Source organism: Aptenodytes patagonicus, chromosome 17 (genome assembly GCF_965638725.1).
Source record: "Aptenodytes patagonicus chromosome 17, bAptPat1.pri.cur, whole genome shotgun sequence".
Lineage (NCBI taxonomy): Eukaryota > Metazoa > Chordata > Aves > Sphenisciformes > Spheniscidae > Aptenodytes > Aptenodytes patagonicus.
Genome location: NC_134965.1, coordinates 3,731,038 through 3,755,929, shown reverse-complemented (window position 1 = coordinate 3,755,929; position 24,892 = coordinate 3,731,038). Strand labels below are relative to the sequence as shown.

General features: G+C 46.9%; 1 protein-coding gene across 4 annotated transcripts in view; it reads left to right on the top strand.

The window, feature by feature from the left end:
• Positions 1-24,245, top strand: part of CLIP2 (CAP-Gly domain containing linker protein 2) — an 84,625-nt gene extending 60,380 nt beyond the window's left edge. For 3 of the 4 annotated variants that reach the window (XM_076354359.1, XM_076354360.1, XM_076354361.1), the window contains exons 8-17: positions 1,792-1,852; positions 6,647-6,751; positions 8,329-9,273; positions 11,892-11,949; positions 13,693-13,776; positions 14,213-14,369; positions 14,874-15,033; positions 15,631-15,816; positions 19,238-19,300; positions 19,932-24,245. In XM_076354359.1, coding sequence (XP_076210474.1) covers positions 1,792-1,852; positions 6,647-6,751; positions 8,329-9,273; positions 11,892-11,949; positions 13,693-13,776; positions 14,213-14,369; positions 14,874-15,033; positions 15,631-15,816; positions 19,238-19,300; positions 19,932-19,943 — 1,831 coding nt within the window. In that variant the 3' untranslated portion in view covers positions 19,944-24,245. The remainder of the gene's footprint in view (positions 1-1,791; positions 1,853-6,646; positions 6,752-8,328; positions 9,274-11,891; positions 11,950-13,692; positions 13,777-14,212; positions 14,370-14,873; positions 15,034-15,630; positions 15,817-19,237; positions 19,301-19,931) is intronic. The other variant, XM_076354362.1, reaches the window with a different exon arrangement.
• Positions 24,246-24,892: the final 647 nt, after the last annotated feature.

Below are 24,892 nucleotides of genomic sequence, written 5' to 3'. Positions count from 1 at the left end.
ATAAAAGAATATACAAAGCGAGTGATGCACGATGCAATTGCTCACCACCCACCAACTGATGCCCAGCCAGTCCCTGAGCAGCAGTTGCTGCCCCCCAGCCAACTCTCCCCAGTTTATATCCTGAGCATGATGTGACATGGTATGGAATGTCCCTTTGGCCAGTTTGGGTCAGCTGTCCTGGCTGTGCCCCCTCCCGGCTTCTCGCTGTCAGGGCATGAGAAGCTGAAAAGTCCTTGACTAGTGTAAGCACTGCTCAGCAACAACTAAAACATCGGTGTTATCAACTTTATTCTCATGCTAAATCCAACACACAGCACTGTACCAGCTACTAGGAAGGAAATTAACTCTATCCCAGCCAAAACCAGGATAAGGTGGGATTAACTCATGGCAAGGGTGTAGACAGTGACAAAGCCTTGCCTTCAGATATTCTTGGCTAAGGATGCGATATAAAAACAATACTGGATAATAAACAGAACTGTGCAGGTTGGGCCATCCCAGACCCCTAACCTTTCTGTACAACCTGGCTTTGCTGAAGACCATTGCCTTCCCCGCTATTTGTGATGTGATGACCTTAAGGACATTCCTTCTGAGGAAGGGAAGTCAAACTGGACAGCCTTACTGTAGTGTGATTCATCATCTCCCCACATCCCAGAGGCCCCATCCATGTATATATGATGATGTATACATTTCCTCTCTGGATAAGAGTGAAGATCTGCTTGGCATTCTTGGAGTCCAATTGCTCCATATATATAATGAAGCTCTTCAGTGGGAATAGAAAGCCATTTCTGTGTATTAAGTAACTGAAAACAGTGTTGATTTCAATTGAATGATGTCCCTCCTGAGGACGAATTGTTCTTTTGTGCACAAGTCTCCCTGTTTTCCTGGTAGGCAGCTCACTTTCCCAGCTCCAGGAGGCCCTTTAACACAAGACAGCTGAGTTCTTTCCTAAATATCAACAGATGCCTCCTCTAATTAGAGGAGGTTTAGACAAGGAAGTTTGTTTATGAAGTTAGATATGTACACTCACAGCTATTTTTGTCTGTAACGGAATCAGAGTCCTTACATCTGGCTACCAGCTCAACATCCTCATTATTGCCTTTTTTTTAAATCAGTAAAGAGAAGAAAGAGGACTGAGTTTAGCAGAAGATTGAATTATTTTGTATCGTTACTGGATTTTTCTCTTCAGACTTTGCGAAAGAGTCTTAGGCACTTCTGCGTTTGTGCATGTGATTTTTATGTGCATTTATGCGTGACTGGCCTATACAGTCTCTGGTGAAGGCTTTTCTGCCAGGGTAGCTCACCATTTCCACGTTGTAGAAACATTAAGCATTGCCTGCCCTCTGCCAAGAAGGCAGAGGCTCTGATTCCCCTGGAGTATTTTGTATGGGCCCTGTGCATTTTGCACAGGAATTGCCCAGTGCTCGGCTGCGGGATAACAGGGTCTAAGAAAACCAGTGAAACCTGGTTGTGGCTTTCATGTTTTCAGGATCCCCGGTGTCAGTGCACAGCAGTTGTGCTTGCTGAGAGGTGGTGCAGCAGAAACAGCATGTCTGTGAGCGTGTACCTTGCAAGAAGGCAAATGTTTGCTATGAGGAAGGCTTGCTTAGTAATTGTCTTGCTCCATGTGTCTTGCTGTTTAGCTTCTGCTGAGCTGTTTGTATACAAAGTTTGTCTGTGTCCCTCTCCTCTCAGACTTCGGTTGTGCAGGGGAGGCCCATGTGCAATGGCTGCTTAGAAATGGCATGCTGATCTGGGTGTTACTGATTGCTATTTGTCTTTTTCCTTCCCCAGGAAAGTGGAGGACTTGCAGTTCCGTGTGGAGGAAGAATCCATCACGAAGGGGGATCTGGAGGTAATTCCTAACACCCTTGCCAAAGTGTGGGGTTAAAACCTGAAATTGCATGTGTGGCCTCACCTGAGTAATTTCTGCCACCTTTTTCTCAACTCTAAACAATACATTATCTTTATTGATGGCTTTGGACCTGCTGCGAACACCGTGGTATAAACTGTGAAGATTGTTCTTTGGTATGTTGCCCAATGACTAATAACTCTGGGAGCTGCCTAGAATTAATCACATGCAGCCAGCCTGGCTTTAAATGTTGCCATGAGTTGCCAAGCCATGCTAAAATCTGACTGTATCTGAATGCATTTCAACATATGTTTTTCCACTGTAGAAATTATTTGACTGCTCAGTCACTGTCCCTGCAGTGTCCTGTTATTAGCAGCTAATTGGCACGCACAATCTCCCAGTCGGATGCTATTCTATTCCAGCCGAAATGCCGTGTATTGTTTGACCTGCAGTACCCTCGTGTGGAGTCCTCTGCCCACGAGAGTGGGGTTTGACACTAGGATACCCTTTCATTTGGAAGGGCTGTTGCTCAGAGCGATGCTGTTGCAGCGAGTGTTGTGCAAACTGGAAGTGGTGTTGGGAGCTTGCCCTTGAGTGGGAGGCTTTTCTGTGGGGGCAAAAAAAAGGAAAAGAAAATATTTCTGTGAAAGCAAGGCTCTCTGCTTTACATGTGTAAATCGGGACCTCCCCTTATCTTCAGCTAGAGTCCAGGTTAGTAACAGCCAGAAATGTCAATGGACCTGCTCCTGTGCTTCACTGTCGGCCATATCAATAAAAGTCCAGGAAAATGGGAAAACTAGGCAATGGAGTATGTTGGTATGGCTTTGACCCTCTTGGCATAAACCTCTCCCCTTTATCCAGAAGCTGAAGCAGAGTAATGTGTTTGACAGGGTATCAATCAGCAATGCACTGATAGCAGACCTTTGCTAAAGGACAGCAAGTGCCATTTCTGCCTAGCGTGTGGGTGCAAAATCAGGTTTCTTTTGATTCCTGAGCTTAGATGATAGGTTTCCCCAGTGCTTTAGAGAAGGGTGATTGATCCATCACTCCCTTTGAGAGCAGTGAATTGTCCTTGTGTAAGCTTTAAGCATTTAAGCCTGGCTGTGGAGTAATGGCAGTGGGACCAGGGTTAGCTAGCAGGTATATTTAGATACATTTTAAAAAAAAAAAGCCACCACATTTTACCAAGATGGTAAGTGCTCCTATAACTGCAGGTCCCAAACTGAGGATAGATCTGATTTTCATTTGGGCTGGGAAGGAGTTGCTTTGCAGCGGGGATGTGGCCAAGCTTCTTGCAGGCTGCCGGGGTCCTGTCCCCGTTTCCATGTTCGTCTGTACAGAAGACCGAATAACTTCTTAGGGAAGAGTCATGGAGCAGCTTGGTTTCCTGCGATCCAGAGAACTGGGATGTTCCCCCGTGGGTCCAACATCAGACAGTCAGACACTGTCAGAGGGCTTTTGCTGTGGTCAGTTTTCACATTCTGTCCTGTCTAATTTGGATGCTCAGACTGAATGATTGACCCACTGGAGTTAATTCTCACCTTCCTGCTTTGTTGTGGAGACAGTTAGGATTTCCAGAAGCAAGTAATTCACTTAAAGAAAAAAATCTCTCATTGGAAATCAGGGGGATAAGTGCTCCTTCATGTTGCAGTATGTTTCCTGGGAAATGGTTGTCCCTGATACTCTTCATGTAAAATCACAACGAAGTCAACCAGTGGCTGCTAGCACAGCCCTTTGCGTCCCTAGCTAGACCTCAATTAATCACCCAAATACCAAAAGCAAAACCCAGCGACAGTTGTCTCCCCTCCTCTGGTCTCGTAGTCCTCTTACGCCAACAGCCCTCTTCTGAGTAATCAGAGGAGAATGTTTATCTTGCACTTAACAGCCAGTAACAGACATGATGGTAAGAAAAGATTCTCTCCTCTGTGGTCCCTGGATCTAGGGTTTCTGCTGAAGGCTAGGCTAAATCCTATGGTGTTTCTCATAATACCATGTAGTTTTTGAACGAAGCTGGGACTCTCAGGTGTTGAGCGTGGCAAGCAGCATCCCTAGAAGCTCTTTGACCAAAGAAATCAATGTGTCTGAAGCCTGGAGATAGGGGTCCAGTTTTTCGACCTCTGATAAAGAAGGAGAAGCTGTGGATTTAGCCTTGAAATGTAGTTGTGAATTCAACCCGTTTTTGGTCCTGGTTGGCAATGCTGATGCTATAGTGCTTTGGAAGGTGAAAAGCAATTGCAGGAAAACAAAACCTTTTAAGAAAGGCTTTTTATGGTGGAAGACTGTGTTGTTATAGGAAATATTAACCTCTTCAAGGAACTGTCTCGTGCTCATCTCCTGGAATCTGCCTCATACGTTGAACACCAGTGGGAAGTCAGTTTGTAACTTGCAAACAGTAATTTAAGGCTAATAGCAAGAAGCAAGTCTAAAATTCAGACCTGAACTTCCTCAAAGTGCAGGAGAACTTTGGATTCGAGGCTCTGAGTCATACTGGCTAGGCGAACCAATTTGCATAAAATAAGAAATAACACAGGACTTGATGTGAATCTTAAGTGAAGGTATATTTAAGGACTGTAAAACAGTTGATCTAACTTTCTTCCCCGATTATTTTTCTCCTCTATTTTCATGTGTTTTTCCAGACTTGGAAAATAGCAGGATTGATTAGACTGAGCAAGCTTGGCTGGGAACTTGAGTGTCAACCTCAGGAGTCTTTGAGAGAGTTTCTGTGGGAGATTCAGAGATTAGTTTTGTAATAGGTCAGCATCTTCAGGTAGCCAATATCTGACACGCTGCCACCAGTTAAGGTAATTCCAAAAGTTTGTGTTGCTGAAGTTTCACTTGGGATTTTGAGCTAGTGCAAATTGAGGAAAATTCATTAGTGTCAATGCAATAATTATCCCTGTAAATAAAATCAAGCCTGGAGCTCCATCTTGAGATGTGGATCTTTGAGCGGGAGAAGCCACTCAGTACAAAATTAAATTTCTTTATTTTTCTTATTAGGATGCATTCAGCCAACTTTAGCACTTCAGTGATATTATTTGGGGGTTTTGATAATGTTTGGGTTTTTGAGACAGCATCTTTTTTCCTCATTCAGGGGTCAAATAGACTACATAAAACATGGAGCAGTCTGAATATATCTGGCAGTTGCGATCTTGACCACCTATGAGTACATGTATACCTTTCAAGCCGTAAGAGAAAACATGGGTTTTTACAAACTTCAGTTTCCATCATTTGTACACAATAAAGCACATTTGGGTTAGTTGTAGGAAAGGGCAGAAAAGTCCCTAAAACTTGTTCCAGCTTTCAAAGATTGCTCAAAGATGCCCAACAGCCCTGTTTTCCTTGCCAGGCCCTTCTTCCTCACTGCCGCCTTTAGTTACAGCAGGAGCACTGGAGTAACACCTTTCACGAGAAGAAGAGTAGCATAAATTCAAAAGGTTTATGTTGTGAACACTTCAGGTGATCACTTCAGATACAATTATTGTATAAATAATATTAGATCTGTAAAAGATACTTCCTGAACAAGAGAGAAATAACTACAAGCCGACACAAGCTGCTTATAGAAGAAAGGTTCGGGAGAGGCTTTGTTAAATTCACTGCAGCTTGATTTAGATATCTCCTCATTGAAATGGATTCTCCAGATCACTTCAGCGATAGCTTCTCATAGCAAATGAGTTCCAGCTGTGGAAGCACCATGAGGAGCTCCAACTCAGGGCAGAAAATGGGGGTGTAAAAAAAAAAAAAAAGGTTCTGATCAGGTTGGTTTGTTTTTTGGTAGGTCCAGTTTAATTCAAAGGAAAATGTTGGTTTTGTAAGCTAAAAAAAAGGTGAAGGCCAGAGTCTGCATGCATTTTCCCATGTCTCCTCTCCTCTTTTAGTTATGGGAAATTTTACATGATATTACAGTGGTTGTTGTAGAGTCCTGAGGTTTGCCACCAAGTGCAGCTATATGGTACCTCTGCTTTAAAAGTGAAGGGCACCGAAGCAGTGCCCTGAGTCAATGCCCCTGGATTTGACAAGTTACATAAACTTCTTGCGCTTAGTTTACTCATCTGTTTAAAAAACAAAAAAGCAAAAACAGAACCAAAAAATAGTTCTGTTTTGTGTACAAGGCTGTTAAAGTCTTAGTGTGCAAAAATCACTTTGAAATTCATAGCAGCCCTATTCAAACCTAAAGCACTGATTTATATAACAGTTTGGTATCTAAATTTCTTTGATTTGCTTTCAGTGCAGTGTGTTTTTGGTTTTAGCACATACCGTGTACAGTATGACCTGCTTTTTTCCCCCCCCCACCTAGTGCAGTGTTCAAGCTGTCTCCGGAGCAAAAAGAGGATGGGAACTTCCAACTCTTTTCAGTCTACCTTGTGATTCTTCTCAAGGAGAGGTGCGGAGAACCACTGCAAGGTCTTTGCATTCTCTTATGTGGTGCAAGGGTCTTGTACTGGTGGTCTGCAGCAGTGGGAGCTTTGCTTTTTAGGAAGCGTCTTCAGTATAGTCTTGATGCAGGAAAAGAGCGAAGCAGCTTTCTAATGCAGAGGGATGTTTTCCCACCACAGATTCCATTTCCTTGTGAATAGCCACTACAAGTACCATGTAAAATCCCCTAGTGACCATTTTCTGTTCGGTTGGATTTTTTCTTGCTTGTTTGGATCTTTATTCTCCTCCTGTTGTGAACTGCCTTTCCTTGTCTTGTACACTGAAGATGATGTTGCAGCCTTCTCTTTCCCTCTTTTTCTCTCTCTCTCTCCCTTCCCCTTTTCCCATCTCCACTGTTCTTCTTTTCTCCCTATGTGTGACCAGACTCAGACGCAGTTGGAGCATGCCCGAATACGGGAGCTCGAGCAGAGCCTGCTGTTTGAGAAGGCACAGGCTGAAAAACTCCTCAGAGAATTAGAGGACACCAGGGTAATCGACCCCCACTTGCCCTGCCTGCAGAACAGCGCGCTTGCCCCCTGCGTTGATGCTCATGACGCCTTGCTTTGGGTTTTTTTTTTTTTTTTAAATGGTTTGTGGGGTTGATTGGTTTTGGCTTGAATTTAGGCTTCCCTGATTTTTTGTTTGGTTTTTAATTTGCTCTCTCTCCTGGAAATGGTAGTACGATATAATTTCTAGCTTTGCTTCTTGTGTGGGGACTTGTTTCTCAGATTGAGTTTGCTTCTCTGCCCCATGCCACCATTTGACACGAGCTCTTCACAATTCATCTTTCAGTTAACATGCCCAAATAATAGCTGCACCCTGCACAACTCATTCTGCCTCGAGGCTCCCCCAGGCTGTAATAGAAAATAACACTACAATCAGCATTCCCTTTGTCCTCCCTCCAGCTGTGGGAGCTGCCATCTGAAATGGAAGATCCTGGTGAGTGCAGGTGGGCCAGCTCTGTTCCTTGGCCATGCCTGCAACAGGACAGGCTGCCCAGATGAACAACGCACCCGATCCTAAAAGCAGCCAGATGTGGAAAGGGCTTTTTCATGCTGGTGTGGTGTGGGAAGCGGTGAACTTGCCTACAGTGAGCTTGCTCCTCCACCAATGGTTTTGTTAGAGCTGTAGAAAACACAAACGTGAGGTTCTCCAAAAGGGCTAAATGGTTTGAAGGGCCCATCTAAAACAAAAAATACCCAGCCTCCTGGGCTGATGGTTAGTGGGGAAAACGGCAATTGAAATGAAATGGAATTGATCGCTTGTGTTTTGGCACTGGAAGATCCGCTTGGTTTCCTTGTTTCTTCTGCCTTTTTCTAATATTTCATCTAGTCAAATCTCCTCCATCCATAGCTGCAGCACCCTGAACTCCCTGTGACTAGCAGGTAGTTCAGCCCTGTTAGGTTACATTCAGATCTTAAGACATTGATCCATAGCCCTTATGCTCAATGTTAACCATGGCCAGAGTTGTCTTGCATCCTCTAGCCTTCTACGTTATTTTTACTTTGCTATTAACTCTAACAAGTACTCATGTGTAAAAATCCCCTTCCTTTTTTACACCAGGGTAAACAAATTATGATGCAGAAGAAGGTCTGTAGGCTGAGGATTGCTGAGCAATAAAGGAAACATGATATGCTTAATGCTGGTTTAAATGCTTGTGATATTCCTGCATGTGCAGTCACATTTCCTCTGTGCATCATCTGGCAAGATGCCTAGTCTGGAAATATAATGCCCTTTCAGGACATTATTTTTCATAAACCACTGTTGCTCTCTAGCGAATTTCAATGGTTGCTTCAAAGATGTGTGTTTCTCTGTGGAAAACGAGAGGTTCATATTAGGAAAAACAAATTGCAATTGGCACAAAGACATAACTGTTAGAGTTATTGGTGATGGTTACCCTGGTGCAAAACTATACTCAAACTGGAGGGTGCTGGGTATTCTTTTCCTGTTTATTTGAACTTTGACTAATGTACTTTGGATTTACTTCCACTGGAGCACACTTACTAAAAGGAAGGATGTGGCTATGAGAGGTGGGGACTGACTTTGTCTTCTCTGTCGTGTTGCAGTTAACGACGGTAGCGGAGAAGTCCAGAATCCTGCAGCTGGAGGAGGAGCTGAGCCTCAGGCGCAGTGAGGTGGATGAGCTTCGGCAGTGCCTCAGGAGCTCTCACCAAGCAGAGACCCCTGAGCATAACCTTGGCTTGCAGTCAGAGGCTCTTCGTCTACGAGATCAATTGCTGTCTGCCAACAAGGAGCATCAGAAGGAGAGCAGCCAGCTAAAGGAGAAGTATGAGAAGACATTAAAGAAGTACCAGCAGGAAATGGAGAAGCTGAAAGCTGTCAATGAGAAGTATTCGCAGGAAATCGTTGACCTAAAGCATAAAGTTCAACAAGCCACTAATGAGAACATGGGGCTTATGGACAACTGGAAGTCCAAGTTGGACACGTTGGCTTCTGACCACCAGAAGTCTCTGGAGGACCTCAAAGCCACATTGAACACAGGCCCCGACACCCAGCACAAGGAGATCGTGGAACTGAAGGCAGTGGTGGAGAGTATAAAGATGGAGCACCAGCTTGAGTTGGAGAACCTGAAAGCAAAGCATGATATTGAGACAGCTGTTCATATAAAGGAGAAAGAGAGCCTCAAACTGAAGTTGCAGGAGGCTGTGGATGAAGTGGAAAAAAGCAACAGCAACTGGAAAATGCAATTGGAAACCAAAAGCAATCAGCACCTTCTCGAGCTCCAAGATGTGAAGGACAAGTGTCGAGATGCTGAGCTGAGGGTGCATGAACTGGAGAAACTTCATGGTGAATATAAAGATCAGACACAAGCAATAGCTTTCTTGAAAGAGCAGATTTCTTTGGCTGAGAAGAAGATGTTGGACTATGAAACATTGCAGAAAACAGAAGCCCAGAGCAAACAGGAGATCCACAGATTGCAGGAAAAAGTGCTTGTCTTAGAGAACAAGCTGCAGTCCATGGAGGCCCTGCATCCTTCTCAGCATGCAAACGTATGACTTCTGGGTCGTTCTGCTTGTTTGTTATCCCTGTTAGTAACCCTTCCTAGGAGCAGCCCTCAGCTGCTGCCTTGTGCAATTTTCTGAGGCTTCTGTGCCTCAGAGTATCTGGATGTCTTTACCTTTCATTGATAGTGCTTTTTCTGCACTGCATCTCCATGCCAAAGGTGTCTTCCCATTCTTGAAAGCCAGTACAGTGGCACAATTAGAAGAAATTAGAGTCAAGAGAAGCAAGTGGGCCACATGTGGGCTTGAAGGCACACGAGCACTGTGGCAGCGGAATAGGACTATCGTAGTTTGTCAGGGGTGGGCTCTCATCCTGAGCAAGCCGCGTTCTTAGCTGAAAAAGCATTGTTTCTACAGTACAGCTGTTGTCCTCCAAGGAGCTGCGGCAGCCTTAGTGTATTATTGAGCAAGGCCCTTTAGGGGTAGGTGGAGGACAAGGTGGAAGAAGAGTCGTTGCCCATGCTGAGACAGAGCACGTAGCTTGCTCAGCACGTGGAGCATGGTTTGAGGGCCCCAGTTAGGGGGCTGAGCTGATGGGATTGGGTGGGAGGTGGGTGCCAGCAATGCGGCAGAGGCAGTGGGGGAGGCTTCGCAACATATACAAGAGACACGGGGAGATGCTGCCTTTAAGGATTGTAGTGGAAGAGGTGCTAGCAAGGGTCCGGATGGCACCAGGCTGGGGAAGTAAAACGTCTGACTAAATACGAGTCCTGAGCCTCCCAGGGAAGGCTAGAATAAAACCAATAATAATAGGAAGAGGTCAATTTTCTGTGGCCTTTGTGTCTTTTTAAATCATCTTCATTTTTTTGACTATTTGCCACAGGATGCCATCCTGCCTGTGTGGCGTGGCACAGGGATACATGGCTGGTTTTGCACTAGAGTGAGGGGAGGAGATTGCTGCTCATGGCTCTAGGCTGAACTCCTGTTCGTGTTTGGATTTTGCATGAGAAATGAGCAAAAACCCAACTTACAACTTGTCCCTGTGGGGATGCAGAAAATGAAAATAAGCCATGAAATGTGCAGGTTTTAAGAATACTCATTTGAAATCTATCACTGGCGGTGTAGTCGCTGTTCAGACTGAGGTGCCAATGAAGTGAATACAATGCCTATGTTTAATTTGCCAGCATGAACAGCCCCTTTGAAATCGGTTGCACCTCTAGGCGGGGAAAGTCAAGCCCATGAATTACTCTTGGCCAAGTGAGAGCTTCATGCCTGCAAAAAGGCATGCTGAACTGGACAGGAGAGGCAGAAGCCCAAGGAGCAATCTACAGCATTAATGGTATTTCAAGGGTTGCTCAACATGTTTCATCTAGTGAAGACAGTCGTGAACAATAAGTACAGCCAGGGCCCTGGGAAAAGTTATTACAACATGTCACATATTATAGCCAATATTCAAACAGGAATGAATGTAAAAGAAGAAGCTGGAGGCTTGTTCCAGAGCCCTTTAAATAAGTGAGAGGGCTCTGGGGGATATTGATATTGGATTAGAACCAGGGAGTCTTGAAATAATTACTTTAACTATGTGTCGATTTAAAATCAGGAAAATGTGGGAAGAAATGCATGAGTGAAAGCCTTTGAGTATCACAAGGCAAATTCTATTTTTAAATGTCTTAGCTAATTTAATGTGACTGCAGTATTAACTATCCAAATATTTTAAACAAATGTGTCTTGTGACCATCTTTCCTAGACCTTCAAGTGAGAACCACAACTGCGCTTCCAAAGAGCAGTTAAATCGTTTTTCTGTACCAAAAGTACATCAGGTGGTGTATTCCCTCTTTGGGTGTGCTCCTGCTTCTGTTCAAGACGTATCCTGCAGCCCACTCAAGCTCTCGGGGCCTGACCTCGGGGCTTTCAGTGGTGGTGGCCACAGCAACTGCTTGATCTGGGGCATGTCCTGAGGTCCCACCAAACGCTGCTGGACGTGAAGAGGTTTAAAGGGCTGAATTGCAGCCTCTGCAATGGAAAGCTTGACCGTGAGCTCTGCGGTCTCTGGCTTTTCATGGCAGTATAGACAAAAGAGGATAGGGAAAAGGCAGAATCCTCTATATGGACCAGAATTTGCTTTTTATTATTTTTATTAATGTATTCATTCTCTAATATTATTTTATCAACGTTTTATTACTGTTTTTATAACTTTGGGCACAGTTAGATTCTTCAAAAGTTGAGGAACTTGTTGTCTGATAGATCTCAAGCTGAATGCTAAAGAGCATTTGCACCTGAAAATTTGCCATGATTAACCACAAGACACTGGTCCAAAGGAGAGCAGCTCTTCCATCGCTCTGTGCAAACTCCGGGTGTGTGAAAGCTGGAACCGGAGCTTACAGGGAAAGCCTGATCTCTTTTCCCTCCTGGGTGAATCTTGCTGTTGGGCTCAGCTGCCTGTGGTGTGTAGGCACTCTCAGATAGTACTGGTTAACCTTCAGTAGCACCCAACTGTAGAAGTGACTCCTCAAAAGCCTTTGTTTCCCTCCCAGGAAGGATGTAAAACATCGTAACTTGGGTACAGGATACACCTCTGCTTTGGATGGGGCTTTGTGGTTGTTAACTTTGCTTTGAATCTTTGGGTAAAGGGCTGGTTTACATCTCGTATTTTACATTTATTTCAGATGATTGAAACTAATGATATTTCAGAAGAAAAGATAAAGATGAAGCAGACTATGGAAGGTAGGAAATTTTATTGTTTTTTCTTGGAACGCCCTGTTCTTGTGACTCGTGCCTTCCCTTCCTCTAACTTTCTGCTCTTGCAGGGATGGCTGTGTGGAAGGGGCTTAGGAAGCCGTTTCATCTCTCATATTTTGCTGGATGGCATTTGTTGTCTGGCTTTTTTTTTCCTCTAATCTGACTGAGCATGTGCAGGGGTGGATGTTTTTACTTGTGTTACACACTCACCATGCAGATGGTGCAGGTTGGAGACAGATCTGGGGAAATGGGCACACTTCCATCCCATCACTGATTTTTACAGCAGGTAAAATCCAGCCATTAAATGCAATTTGTTCATAGGAGAGGACTGCTAATGGTAGATATTAATGTGACTGGCTTAAAATAATGGGGGTTACTTTTTTTTAATTAAGCTTACTATAAATCAAATCCATCCTTTTAACAAAATGCAGAATTTATGCACTCAGAAAAATTGTATAAAGTAGCTTTGAAACTGAATTGCACTCAGCCTCCCTCACAAAGAGGGTAAGCTGTAACGCCTAGTCTGAGCAACAGCAGACCTGGCAAGATTAGAGCTGGATGGCCCAGATGGTCTCTGTTGGGAGCAATGTCCTACCACATTGCATGTGCATGACATACGCTTTTGGGTGTCTGTGAAGGATTCAGGGCTGTTCCAAGACACGTAAGGTGCTTCCAGATCTCATCTTCCTGTGCTCGTTCCCAGGAGACTCATATTTCTTCATTCTTCCTTAGGGATGTTGTGTGTGGGTTTGGTTTTTTTTTTTTTAGCAGAAAACATTATCAGTGTAGATCACAAAGGTGATCTCTAAAGAACTAACTTGTCACTTCTCTTTTCAAATGGCATTTGGCTTAGGGTGGCATAGCTTTTTCTCAATTATTCACCTCTAAGGAGTCTGTTCTCTGCAAAGCCCTTGTTAAAGTCCTGCTGAGCACGTAGCAATCTAAACGGAGGTTACTGGGGACTTTTGCAGGCTTAAACTTTACTTAATAGAAACTTTGTTTGAGTGTCCCTCCAGCTGTTTGTGGATTCAGACAGAGGTGTTTTTGTCCTGTTTCCATCTGCCCTCAATGCTAGCTAGGCATTGTCAGTCGGCCTCATCACTGTCTCTGCAGGTACTGGATTACGTATATGCTATACCAAATTGTATGCTGATTGACAGGTAATTCCTGCCTAGTGAGGGCAGAACATAACTAGGTCCAGCAGCCACTGCTCTTAAAATGGCCACTCAGTCCATGTGCATGTTGTTTCCACGCTGAATAAGCCATATATAGGATATACTAAAAACAACCAGTTCAGACTTGAGTCACAAAAGCATCATACTTCAAATCTACGGCTCTGAGTGTGGAAATGCATCAGTTTCAGAAAACATTACTTTTAAAACTGTCTCTGCCTTCCAGTGTAGGAGGTAACACAAAGAAATGTGCTGAAAGCTCCTTTTTGTGGTTTTTATTAAAGTTTTATTCCCTTTTTTTTCCCCTCCTTGTGGTTGCTTTCTTAAACCTGTCCAATATGGCTTCCCAGCTGTGTATCCTGCCTCCTAATACCTGGATGGTGGTGAGATGCAGTGAGAAACACCCGTTATCTGTCTCCTGCTGCTTCTCTGCCGATGGAGGGTACCGCCACCATGCCCCTGTCGCACCCCGACCTGTGCTGTACACTCGATACCTTCCTGATTTGCACAAAGCATTTTCCAAGCTTCTGTGTCTTGTCTTTTCATTCTCCCACAGACCTCCAAGACAAGCTGAGTAAAAGAGACAAAGAGGTGTCATCGCTGGCGTCCCAGACTGAAACTCTAAGGGCCCAAGTAAGTGGTAAGTTTCCCTAATCCAGTGCTGGTGGGAACTAGGTGTTTCCCTGCTCGTCCACTGTACTGGTGTTTAAACAAGGGCCCAGGTGCTGAAAGGGGCAGGTCTAAAACATGACACTGCCTGTCTGTTAGTGGATATTGTCGGTAAAAATTTGTTCAGGAGTTCTGGTCTCTTTTCAGGAGGTGAATACAAACCCTGCAGAAGATATTTGCATCCTGTGAGAAGGGGTTTTTGGGCTCATTGAATGTTAAAAGCTGAAACAGGCAGAAATAAACAGAGCTGGGCATGTTGTTTCTGAGATCTCCCCTTAAATAGGGCTAGATCCAGAGCTAATCAGACCTGTGCTGTTAGGAGTGGGAACTGGGAAAAGGCAAAAAGCAGGGATGAAAGTAAAGGACTAAGTGACCTTTCTTCCCCCTGTATCCTCTGCTTCTCGTAGCTTTGGAAAATAAATGCAAAACGGCAGAAAAGAAGGCTGATTCGGCGTTAAAAGAAAAGAAGAGGCTGGAAGGTGAACTGGAAGCCTTGACCAAGAAAACACATGATGCTTCAGGGCAACTGGTCCTGATTAGCCAGGAGCTACTCAAGAAGGAAAGGTCAGTCCGCAGGTCTGAAGGATGAAGCTGGACAGAGTGTGTTTGTGTTCATTCAGGATGCTGTAATTTACCACCAAAAGAAATCAAAAGGTTGAATTGTTGAATTCCAGCCCCCAGCTTTCCTGTTCTTTAGAGATGCTTATGTGGGAATTTGGTTAAAATTAGGGGCTATGAATGATCAAAGGGACTGCTCTTTCACTGCTCACCAGGAGCTGCAAGACAGCTCAGTGCCCCTGTAGATGCTGAATAAAGTCATCTACAAGCCAGCGAAGCTGGCTGCTGCCCTCCTCTGAAACACGGTGCCCTGTGCAGGTCCCAGTCTCTTTACAGCTGATGCAGTGAGGAGGACAAGAGCTCTGAAGCCCCCGAAGTGGTGGGAGTTGGGTCAGGTTTGCTCGCTGGCCTTTCTTTGGATCTGTAACAAAGGCGGGAGGGAGCGTGGCAGGACTGCAGTGGTGTGTGGGCTCTGGAAATGTCTTCACCTTTTCGTGCTGCTTCTTCCAGGAGCCTGAACGAGCTGAGAGCGTTGTTACTGGAAGCGAACCGGCACTCGCCTGGGCCAGAGCGGGACCTGAGCCGGGAGGTGCACAAAGCCGAGTGGCGGCTGAAGGAACAGAAGCTCAAAGATGACATCAAGGGGCTGCGAGAAAAACTGGTTGTGCTGGTGAGGGCACCAAAACTCCTCCTGGCCTTGACCTGGGGGCTTGGAGGGCTGTGTGTGGCTCGTTGGGGGTTCTAGCCCTTCACCCTGACTCCAAGTCTTTGTGCTTTCTTTTGTGCTACTGAGCATCTGATGGGAACTTCCTTGACAGCGCCTGTGAGCTGTGGCCTGGCTTAGTAGCACCTCATTAAGCAGCAAAAATGTCCAGCTGTCCTTCTCCAGTGTTTTCCTGTTCCCACTGTTTTTAGATCCGTAGCTAAATAGGGCTAAAATTTGTGGGAGAAACTGAAGGTCGGTCAGCTACCCCACATGGCTTATTCCTAGATCAGAGAGTGTGTAAAACAAAGTCCTCTAATTCCTGTGTACTTCAGTGTCCTCCAGTGGTTGAAATGTGAATAATTTATTTGAACTCTCCTGGGAACAAATTGGAGCTGCTGCTGGTTGTATTCGATACGATTGCCTTCAGAGTTGTGCTCTGACCCCATCTACTGTTGAAATCAAAACATGGTTATGTGAGTTACTGTGGATTTCTACTTTGCTTAGTTTCTGTAGTTACTGGTTTTAATCTAACATGCTCCTATTTTCCCTTTGCTGTATAAGGACAAGGAAAAATCTGTAACGGATCAGAGGCGATACTCCCTGATCGACCCCTCGTCAGAGTCGGAAGTGATCCGGCTGCAGCACCGGCTCGTCAGCACGGAGGATGTGCTGCGCAATGCGCTGGAGCAGGGCCACCAGATGGAGAAGCTCATGGAAGCAATGAGGCTCTCCTCCGAGAAAACACAGGTAGAGCATTGGCAACCATTTCCCAGGTCGCTCAGCCCTCAGCAGTCATTTCTCTTGAGAAATCTCCTGGGACCTTGCCCTGTGCTGTGGGGGGTGATGCGCTCAGCTGGGTCCCTTTCTCTCTGCTGGAAACAGCCTGGCAAGACTTTGTTCTGTCAGATGCAGCTTAAAACCGAGAAAAGCCTTGCTAGTAATTACGGATCCTCTTGTGCTCTGCAAGAATGGTTGCTAAATGTGGTGTTTTGGGGAAGGTTGCGGTGTGAGTAACTGTTCTTTATGCGTACAATGACATGTTGCTGCACATCCTTGCCGTACAGGCACTTTATAATAGGGAAGTTGAGGATTTCTGCCATCTCTGTTCTTTGAGAGGATTATTTCTTTGCAGTCCATAAGCACAAACTTTGGAGGTGACTGGGAAAATGTTTTCCATTTCTCTAACCAGTTCCTGGAGGAATCTCTGTGTCTGATCTGGGTTTGCTGATGGACCATGAATGTTCACGTTCCAGCTGCTATCTTCTCTTCCCAACTTCCTCTGGTCTCTCTTTGTTTCTTCTGACAAAAGCAAAACTGCTTCTGTTGTTTGTCTTGCATCCTTCTTTGTGAAATTGAAGGCTGCAAATAACTTGACTCTCCACGCTTGGCTTTTTCCGTCTCATACCTGTGGTGTCTAAGCCCTGACTGATTCTTCCTGTGAAGTGACCTGCCCCTTGTGCCAAGCTTTGTGCTTCACGTCCTTTTTTTCTCTTCTAGCTGTATCTTCTCTTGTGTCTGCAACCAGGTCATGCCTTTCAGAGCCCAGATGTGCCAGTGCTCCTCTTGTACTTGCTCACTTAAATTCTTAGCTGAAAAATGTCTTAGGGTAGTACAGAACAAGCCAGTAGACACAGAGAATGGGCAGAGAGCTTGTTTTCCCTGATGCAGGTGCAGATATGTTGTGGTAGGTAATCTGGGGGGGGTATCAGGTCTTCTCCTCCTCCCCTGACACAGTCTTCTGCACAGTTTACAGATACACTGAACAGCTGTTTGCATTGCAGTAGTACTTGCAGGGAGGCAGTCAGGAGGAGGGTGCACGGTAAAAATTGCAGCCCTGAAAGCTCTGCTGGCTCAGCTGAGCATCTGTGTGTTGCAGACAAGTCTCTATATCCCGCGGTGCAGCGGCAGCAGCTGTCTGCCAGCACCAGACAGGACAGCTGTAGTCGTGATGACAAGTTTGTGGCAGTCCAAGACGTACTATAATCCTGTCAGTACCTCCAGAGTGACTTTAGCTTCTGCTGTAATTGCTGTGTGTCAAATGAAAATGCATCGTGACAACCTCATCTGTTGGAAGCTATGGGAGGGGTGGGGAAAGTTATTCTCTGTTTGCTTTAAGGCTAAGTCCCTTGAGAAAAGGAAATCTTCCCTTTTGCATTCCTGTCTCCAGAGGTGGTGCAGGTGGTAATTATTTCTTTCCCAACTGTAGAAAATAACTAATCTTACATAAAGTGGGTTGGAATGGACCTTATGAGGTCAGCTAATCTATCCCTGGTATTACTTTGATACTTTCATGCTTAAGAAATCTTAGAGATAAGACAAGATAGTATTATGCTGTCAACTACAAACCATGGTACTAAGAGACAGACAGAGGATTATCGGGGGAAGCTAGGCTTCAAGCTTCTATTGATGTCAGATTTTTAAAGTGCCTAGTTACAAGGAAGTCTGGATCAAAGCTCCCTAGTTTCAGTATGATATCTATTCATCCTGCCCCTTATGAAGCGGAGTTGTTAGCTGGGGCTTTCAGGCTGAGCCTGAGGATGTTGTTGGCCTAAAGAGATCCTGGTGCAATAGTTAGGGAATTGATGGTTCTTCCCCAGAAGCCACATTTCTGCTGTAACCCATTCTGCGCTACCTTCTGACCTCCCATCTCCTCTCTGACAGCAGCAGCTGTTGCCCAGGGATCTGCCTTGGCATCGCTCTCCCTTTGTCTGCAGAGCCTTCACGTCGCAGCACGCTCAAGAAGGAAATCTCTAATTACCACAAGCTGCTGCTGCTCTTCCCTTCGCAGGCTTAGTCAGCCACCGCGCTCTGCAGTCCTTGATGTGCATGGCTGGCCTTGCTGTTAGACAAGGAGGTGCAGGAGCTGGGGGAGCATAATGGCACTGTGTCTTCGTCTCGTTGTCGAGTAATTGCTGCCTTGCTGTTTCCGTGCCTGCAGCTGGAAAGTATTTGTCCTGTAATAGAGGAAGAGGATCTTTGCCTTCTCCATGTCTTGGGAGACCCTGATCTCGCAGCGTTGCAGGAAATGACAAGGGTTTGGCACTCGGGCCTTTTCTTGGAGAATTTGCAGTGATTGCTCTGGGAGCTTTTTTATTTAATTTCAAGTGAATTACAGCACTTTGTGTTCATTATCGTGACCATGTACTGAGACGAAATTTCAAACCTAATTCCTGGTATCTGATAGCTGCTTAGTACACGGATGGGGTGTGCTGCAGGTAGGATATATTGCCTTGTGTAAGGCCTGAATCGCCTGTGGTTGTGGGTGCAGACCCCAGACCGAGTTACTACAGTGGCACTATTTTGGCCATCCATCCAGGTAGGATTCACTGCCTGGCAAACAGTTCAGGCTCTCAAAGCAGAGCTCAGTTTGAATCTCTGCCTGGTTTTCCTGCCCAAACTAAACCTCTGTCCCATAGGGTTGATTATGCACCTTCATGGTCACAGTGAGAATGGAAGCTGGGTAGCTGGGACTCCTCTAATGACGGGTTTTAAACCTTGCAGTCTTGTCTCCCCATAATGTCTGGTTTTGCTGCCATCAGCAATTCATCAACAACGGTGAATCTGATTACCAAGACCCGAGCAACTGACATCTGGCATGCTGTGACTTCAGGCTGCAGCTTTCTTCTCTTGTTTGTGCCGGTTGTACTGTCGTTTTGAAGCTGAAGGGCTCCATATTATCCCTGCTAAAGAAACAGTATAAATGTTTAAAAGTTCTTGTGCTTTCTAAAGATAGAACAGCCTGTCCTGGCTGCCAGACTTGTCCCCAGAGACGGGAAATAGGGAATGGCAAATGTCCTTTTCGCTGCCGGGATGTTTGCTGTGCCGCGTTCTGCAGCTAACGCTGCCCTTGGCTGAGGGTTTGTTTATTGGGATTTAAGAGTCAGAAGTGAAGAGCAAGTCTGTGTCCGTAAGGAACTCGGGGAATGTTTTGTAGCTGGGAAGGATGCAATCCGGCACGGGGGGGTTGGGCCAGGGCGCAGAGGGCAGGAAGCTTCTTGCCTAAAGTGGGCTGGGATTTTTGCATTCTCCTTTCCTTGCGTGGAGTAGGCACTGTGTGCTGGGCTGCTAAGGAAGGAGGTGGCAGTCCTGCCAGATCTCAGCGCTTGTAGGCAAAACCACTAGGCTCTGCGTCCCTCTTTAGTTAAGTACTGTCCGTTCTCCATTGCAGACTGTTGGAAATTCTGGGTCTGCTAACGGGATTCACCAGCAGGATAAATCCCACAAGCAAGAGGTAAGTTAAAAGCAGAATGTTGTTTAAAACAGTGACTGCTTCATGTGGTTTCTTGCCTGCTGTGCTGGGGACAGCTCTTGGACAGAGGCAGTTCAGCCAGCAAAGCTTGACTGTGTCATTCCCACAGCGAAAGCAAGGGGCTTTGCACAACACCAGTTCCCAAGCATGGTGGGAACCTCACCTTACCATTAAAACCACTTGAAGCCATCAGGAAGGTGCTAGTGAGGTGCACGCTGAGGTGCAACGGGTGCTTCCTCTGGGAGAAGCAGTGGGGAGGGAGTTTCCCTTCAGACTGCTGGGTCAGTGCCTGTATGACTCTTGGCAGCCCCAGCTAGAACCTGCTCGGTCTCAGATCCCTGCCTTCCCCTTTACGTGGGTGGCATTCATGGGACACGTTGTCCTGGTCTCCTGTGGTTTTCATGATGTAGGGCAAGATCTGTAGCCTCAGACTTCGTTTCCTTACAGGCACGATGGCCAGCCTGAGGAAGAGGCAATGTGGCTTACTGGGCAGAGCAGTGGGTCAGGACATGGCAGGCCTGGTGGCCTCCCACTCTGTGCCTCAGTTTCCTCTTCTATAAAAAGACATCTGTGCTTGCCCTCATTTTGCCTAACAAGGTCTCTTTTTTTCCAGGAGAAGCTCTGATAGAGAAGAGGTGAAGAGGATCATTTCATGCCAGTATCAGCTCCTGTGCACAGTCAGGAAAAACAATGCCCCATCTGGCTTTAGCACCTCCAAAAGACTAGACACAGTATTTTCACTTTAAAGCAGGACAATGTTTATAATATACTAACTGATGTAATCAGGACAATCCTGGAATCCAGTTTTCCAAGGCAGCCATTGTTCCAGGAGGCAGCAGAAAGATCTCTCTGGGTTTGGTTTTCTTACCTGCATTGGTTTTGACTGTGGAATTTGTATTGCTTGAGCTGCCCTTATCCCACCAGCTGATGTGGTCTGGATGACAGCTGCCCCGAACGGCGGCTGAAGTGCCAGCGAGTCCCAGTAACAGCACGGGAGCTGCAAAGGGATTTGATTGTGGTGTTCAACTCCAAAGCGCGTGCCCAGGGGCTGCACTCTTCCCACGTGGTCTGTCCCTTCCCTTCCACCCACCCCGGTGTCTTGAAGACCTGCACAAGCAAGTGAAACCTGCTGGGCTGACTGTTTACGCTGGCACGCGTAGGCTGAGGAAGGCAGGGTGTGGGGATGTGTTTCCCTCCTCGCCTTGTAGAAGACATCGCTGTTCTAGAGCACGGAGGCTGCACTTAGTACTTGTATCACAGCATGTCGTGGGAAATAATCCGATTTCAGAGGGATATTTATTTCATTTCTTACCCACTGCTGTTTGGGGAAGGAGCTGTGATGGCTCTGAGTTTGGGGACAGGCACACCTCGCTCAGGTGTGGTTGGCCTGTCTTCCTGCAGAGAGATCGCTGAGCAGGCCTGCTGATGGCCTGGGCCACAGCCAGGCTGCCCAGCCTGGTCCCCCTCACTCCTGTGTGTTTTACTGGGTCTTTTTTGAGCACAGGACTCCACAGACGGCTGGATCTCAGCATCGCCGGCCTGAGAGCTCCATGCTGGCTGCAGTCAGTGTGGGACAGATGCCTTGGGGAGTTGGTTCCCTCCTTGCCTGTTCAACAGCTAATCGGGGATTGCCTGGCCATTCTCCAGAGCTATCCTTGGCTCTTTGGTATGATACCCATCCCCTACTACCGGGAATGGAGGAGGCTAAGGTGCTGCTGTGAGCGTTCATGCAGTAGTGGCTGTCTGTATTGGATGGGTACAGCAATCATCTGTGCGTGACCTGAGTACGAGCATTTGGAGCAGAAGGAATCCAAGACTGGAGCCAACACAGCTCTTGTATCCGTACACGGCAGTGCAGGCCCAGGCAAGGGTCTTGTTCCTTCTTCTGAAGGCTTTACTCTTCTCTTTAACTTTGCACCACAGCTCCCAAGGGACATTAGGGTGGAGGAAGGGGACAATATGTTCTTAAAGGTGTGAGAGAGTCCAGTTCAGATTCACTGTTCAGTACCACAGGGAAGAGTCACAGCAATATTTTACCAGGCTTCCCCTAGTTAGTGCCCGACTCCTCCAGTCTTCAGAAGTTCTTGTGTTATGATGGGGCATCTATGAAAGAGGACAAGACAGAAGAGACCACTGAGAGAGGAGATCTGAGCTAGACCACAGGCAGATGAACATCACGGCATGTCAGCTTCATTGCTTTTTGCCCCGATTTCCTACAAAGTTGTGTTACTTTTTCTTAGTGGGTTGCCAGACTCCTACTTCCTTGAAGGATGGGCAGCCAGAAGCAACCTGGGAAAAACTTGGGCTTCATGGCTGCAATTCTGCCACGAGGAGGACGTTGCTGAATCTGGGCTACGATACAATACTGGACCCTGCTCACTTGATGCAGGATTGGTGATCTCCCTCCATTCAAGGGGAGGATGAAAGAGGAAGGTGACTTCGGGGGGAGTAAAGCAGGTCAGAAAACACAGCTTAAATCTGGTGCACGGCAGGGGGAGGCAGAGCTTGGGATCTAATTGGCTGGAAGTAATTCAAGTGGGATCTCATCCTGCCTTGTAGAAGTGTTTCATCAGCTCTTAGTAATCACCAGGAAGATTGCCACATCTCTGCCTAGCTCTGGGACTTTCCCAGGGGATCATAGGGGTGGTCTCCAAAATCCTCCTGGTTGGTGTATTCATCTCCGATGTGATTTAGGAAAATTCCAGAGGGACTGTTCGTTGTTACAGCTTGCGACAGTGAGCACCTCACTGGGAGCTGCTGTTTTTAGGAATTTAGGGCTGGTGTTTCCCAAAGTGCTCCTGTTGGCTGCATGGTCTTTGAAGTCACTGCTGCAGCTCCCGCTGGCTTGAGTGGAGCTAACACAGAGTGCTTCTTGCAGTGCTGCCTGTCTCCACACCCAGGGCTTCCCGGGCACCTGCAGGTGCGAGAGTCCGTTCTGGTTTGTAGCTTATTTTCCCTGATAGTTCTTCTAGTGACTTGTGACCAGCTGCCTTCATCTACAGAGGAAAGGCATCTGCACTTTCCACCTCCCTTGATGAATCTCTGGCTCCGCACAGGGCGGGATCCCCCAAGAGTGGTTATGGGGACCACCTATTTGGCTCTGTTAAATAGATCCAAAGTTGTCAGTGTGGCAGTGGTTCAGGCTGGAGGAGTCTCTGGCTCCTGTCTCCTGCCAGGGACCATCCCCTGTGAGTGGCTCAGACCTGTGGCTCTTCCCAGTCAGCTTGGGTGAGAATGTAGAACAGCAGCAGATGGGTCCCGAGCAGGTTTAAAGTTAGTGCTGATGGTCTTCTCTGGCTGTAAATAGCTGTGCTGGTCCCTAAGGATCAGCCAGGAGCTGATGGCACTTCTTGACTTTCTGTGGAGGCTGTTCGGTCTTTGTGTTGCAGGGCTGTACCGAAACGGGCAGCGGGGCGAAGCCAGGTCCCCTGTGTCCCCACAACCCCTGGGGTGCAGGTCCATGGGAGCTGCTCCCCAGACAGGACTGACTACAGTGTCAACAGGGTATGTTATCACATGCGTCATCTGGGTTTCAGCTCAACCCTGTAAAAGTGGCCAGGAGGGGGTTTGGACACCAGCCATGTCCTTCCTCTCCAAAATTGGCATAGGCTTCCCGAGGGCACCTGCCTCTGGCTGCCCCTCTGAGGTTGTACGAGACCAAACTAGGGACAAACTTGGAAAGGAGGAGGAGGAGATTCCCCAGCCCCTCTATTTATTTGTAATTTTAATTGCTATTTTTGCCTATGTGGTGGTGTATAAAGTATTTCACAATATTTGGTCTTACTGGCTTGGTTCTTTGGGGGAGATTTTCAAGGGCATTGGAGCAGTGATGCACCCATCTCCTGTTGTTGGTCAGGGACTGGTTCCTGTTTGTGCCTTCACTCCCTCTTTGGCTTTAGCCTTTGCTCTTATCTTGATCCCCGAGAGCTGGTGCAGGGGGGCTGCATTCTCCCCAGCCCCTCTCCTGGCTTGTGCGTGCCATGCCGGTTTTGCATCCGGAGCGTGCCTCAGAGCACTGCTGCAAGGTGGGGAGCAGGAGGTAGCCATGCACATGCTCAGCATCCTGCCGAAGCCCTCAGCACCGGGGGAAGGACCGGCACCCTGGTTGTGGAACCATCCCTCATGGCCAGCTGCGTTACCCCAATGGTTAGTGATGCTTTTCTGCTGAAGGCTGAGACGTTACCTGGCAAAAAAAAAAAAGTCTTTGAAATGGAGACTGTTCCGTGTTTAGTGGTTTCTTCTCTAACCCTCTAGACCAAAGGGAAAAGAATCTGTCTTGGTTGAGCGATTTCAGCTTTATCCCTCCTACAGCATCCAGAGAGCTGGAGCAAGGGGAGGCACCGTGCTGGTGCCGTACTGAACGACGGGTGCCAAGTTACCAGCCAGGGCTTTACAGCTCGTGCCTACCCCCAGCCACCAGCGGTTCCTCTGGCTTGCAGTAGAGATGCATGAGGGTTTCATTAAAACAAAACGATGCAAATGACACTGTAAAAGTCTTAACAAAAATTCCAGTACTCCATTGTTCAGCAGCTTTAGCAGCTCAACACTATCTTGTAGGGAGTTATTAATACACTAAGATCCTATAGGCCTCATGTAAGTTACCAGAATAAAGATGATACTAGATGTATAAATGGATGATAACCTTTTACCCATACAGTATGTATTACAATTTTGTAGCTTAGTCATTTTTTGGCTATCAGATTTTGTTAGTATGATATAAAAAAAAAAAAAGACAAAAAAAAAAGTTTGACTGCTAATGTCTATTTTGTTATTTGATTCATTTTATTTCTTCCTCTGTACAAAAGCTGTACAAATCTCGGTCTGTGTAACTACTACAGATATGTATTCATGTACCATCCACCCCTGTCCTGGCTTGCTGGTGTGGTGAGCTCGTTACTAAACAATAAAATCTGTGGCTGAAGTCGGGCACCCCGGGGCTGCTGGGGGTGTGTTAAGGATGTTTTGCAGCGCATGAGCCGTGCTGAGATGGAAATGGCTGGTGGGCAAGGGGGGGCTTTCCCTTTGCAGCTCAAACGTGGGGCTTTGGTAAGTCCCTCTCGCCCTGAGCCTAAGCAGGGACCCGGAGCCATCAGCATTTGGGCTCTACCAAGAGCAGGGCTTGCCAACAGCCGAGAGGCTGCAGGCCTGCCCTGGGGGGTGAGATGCGCTGGGAGCCGGCATGCGGCGTTTGCTCTTCTGCAGCCTGTGCTGGAGGTGAGGACAACCAGCTCCTTCCCTGGGTGACTCCCCGCCCGCTGCTGTCAGGGATCTCCTGAGCCGCGGGGTGATGGTGCTATTTATTAATCCATGATTATTTTCCCTCTTCCGCCAGTCCCTCCCTGATGCATCCACAACACCCCGAGGCGAGGAGTGTCACAGTGTGCTGTGCTGGACCCACCTCCCCTCACCTCGAGACTGGCGCCTACTCGTTTGAGCGGTGCCACCTTGATTGTGCAGGGGCAGAGACAGCGGTTGTGTCATCCGCATCCCTTCCAGCTCACTCACTGCAGACCTTTAGAGCACGGGGAAACAGAGATTGCTGTGGATTGGTCCCGGGGGGAGCTGCGGTTGCTG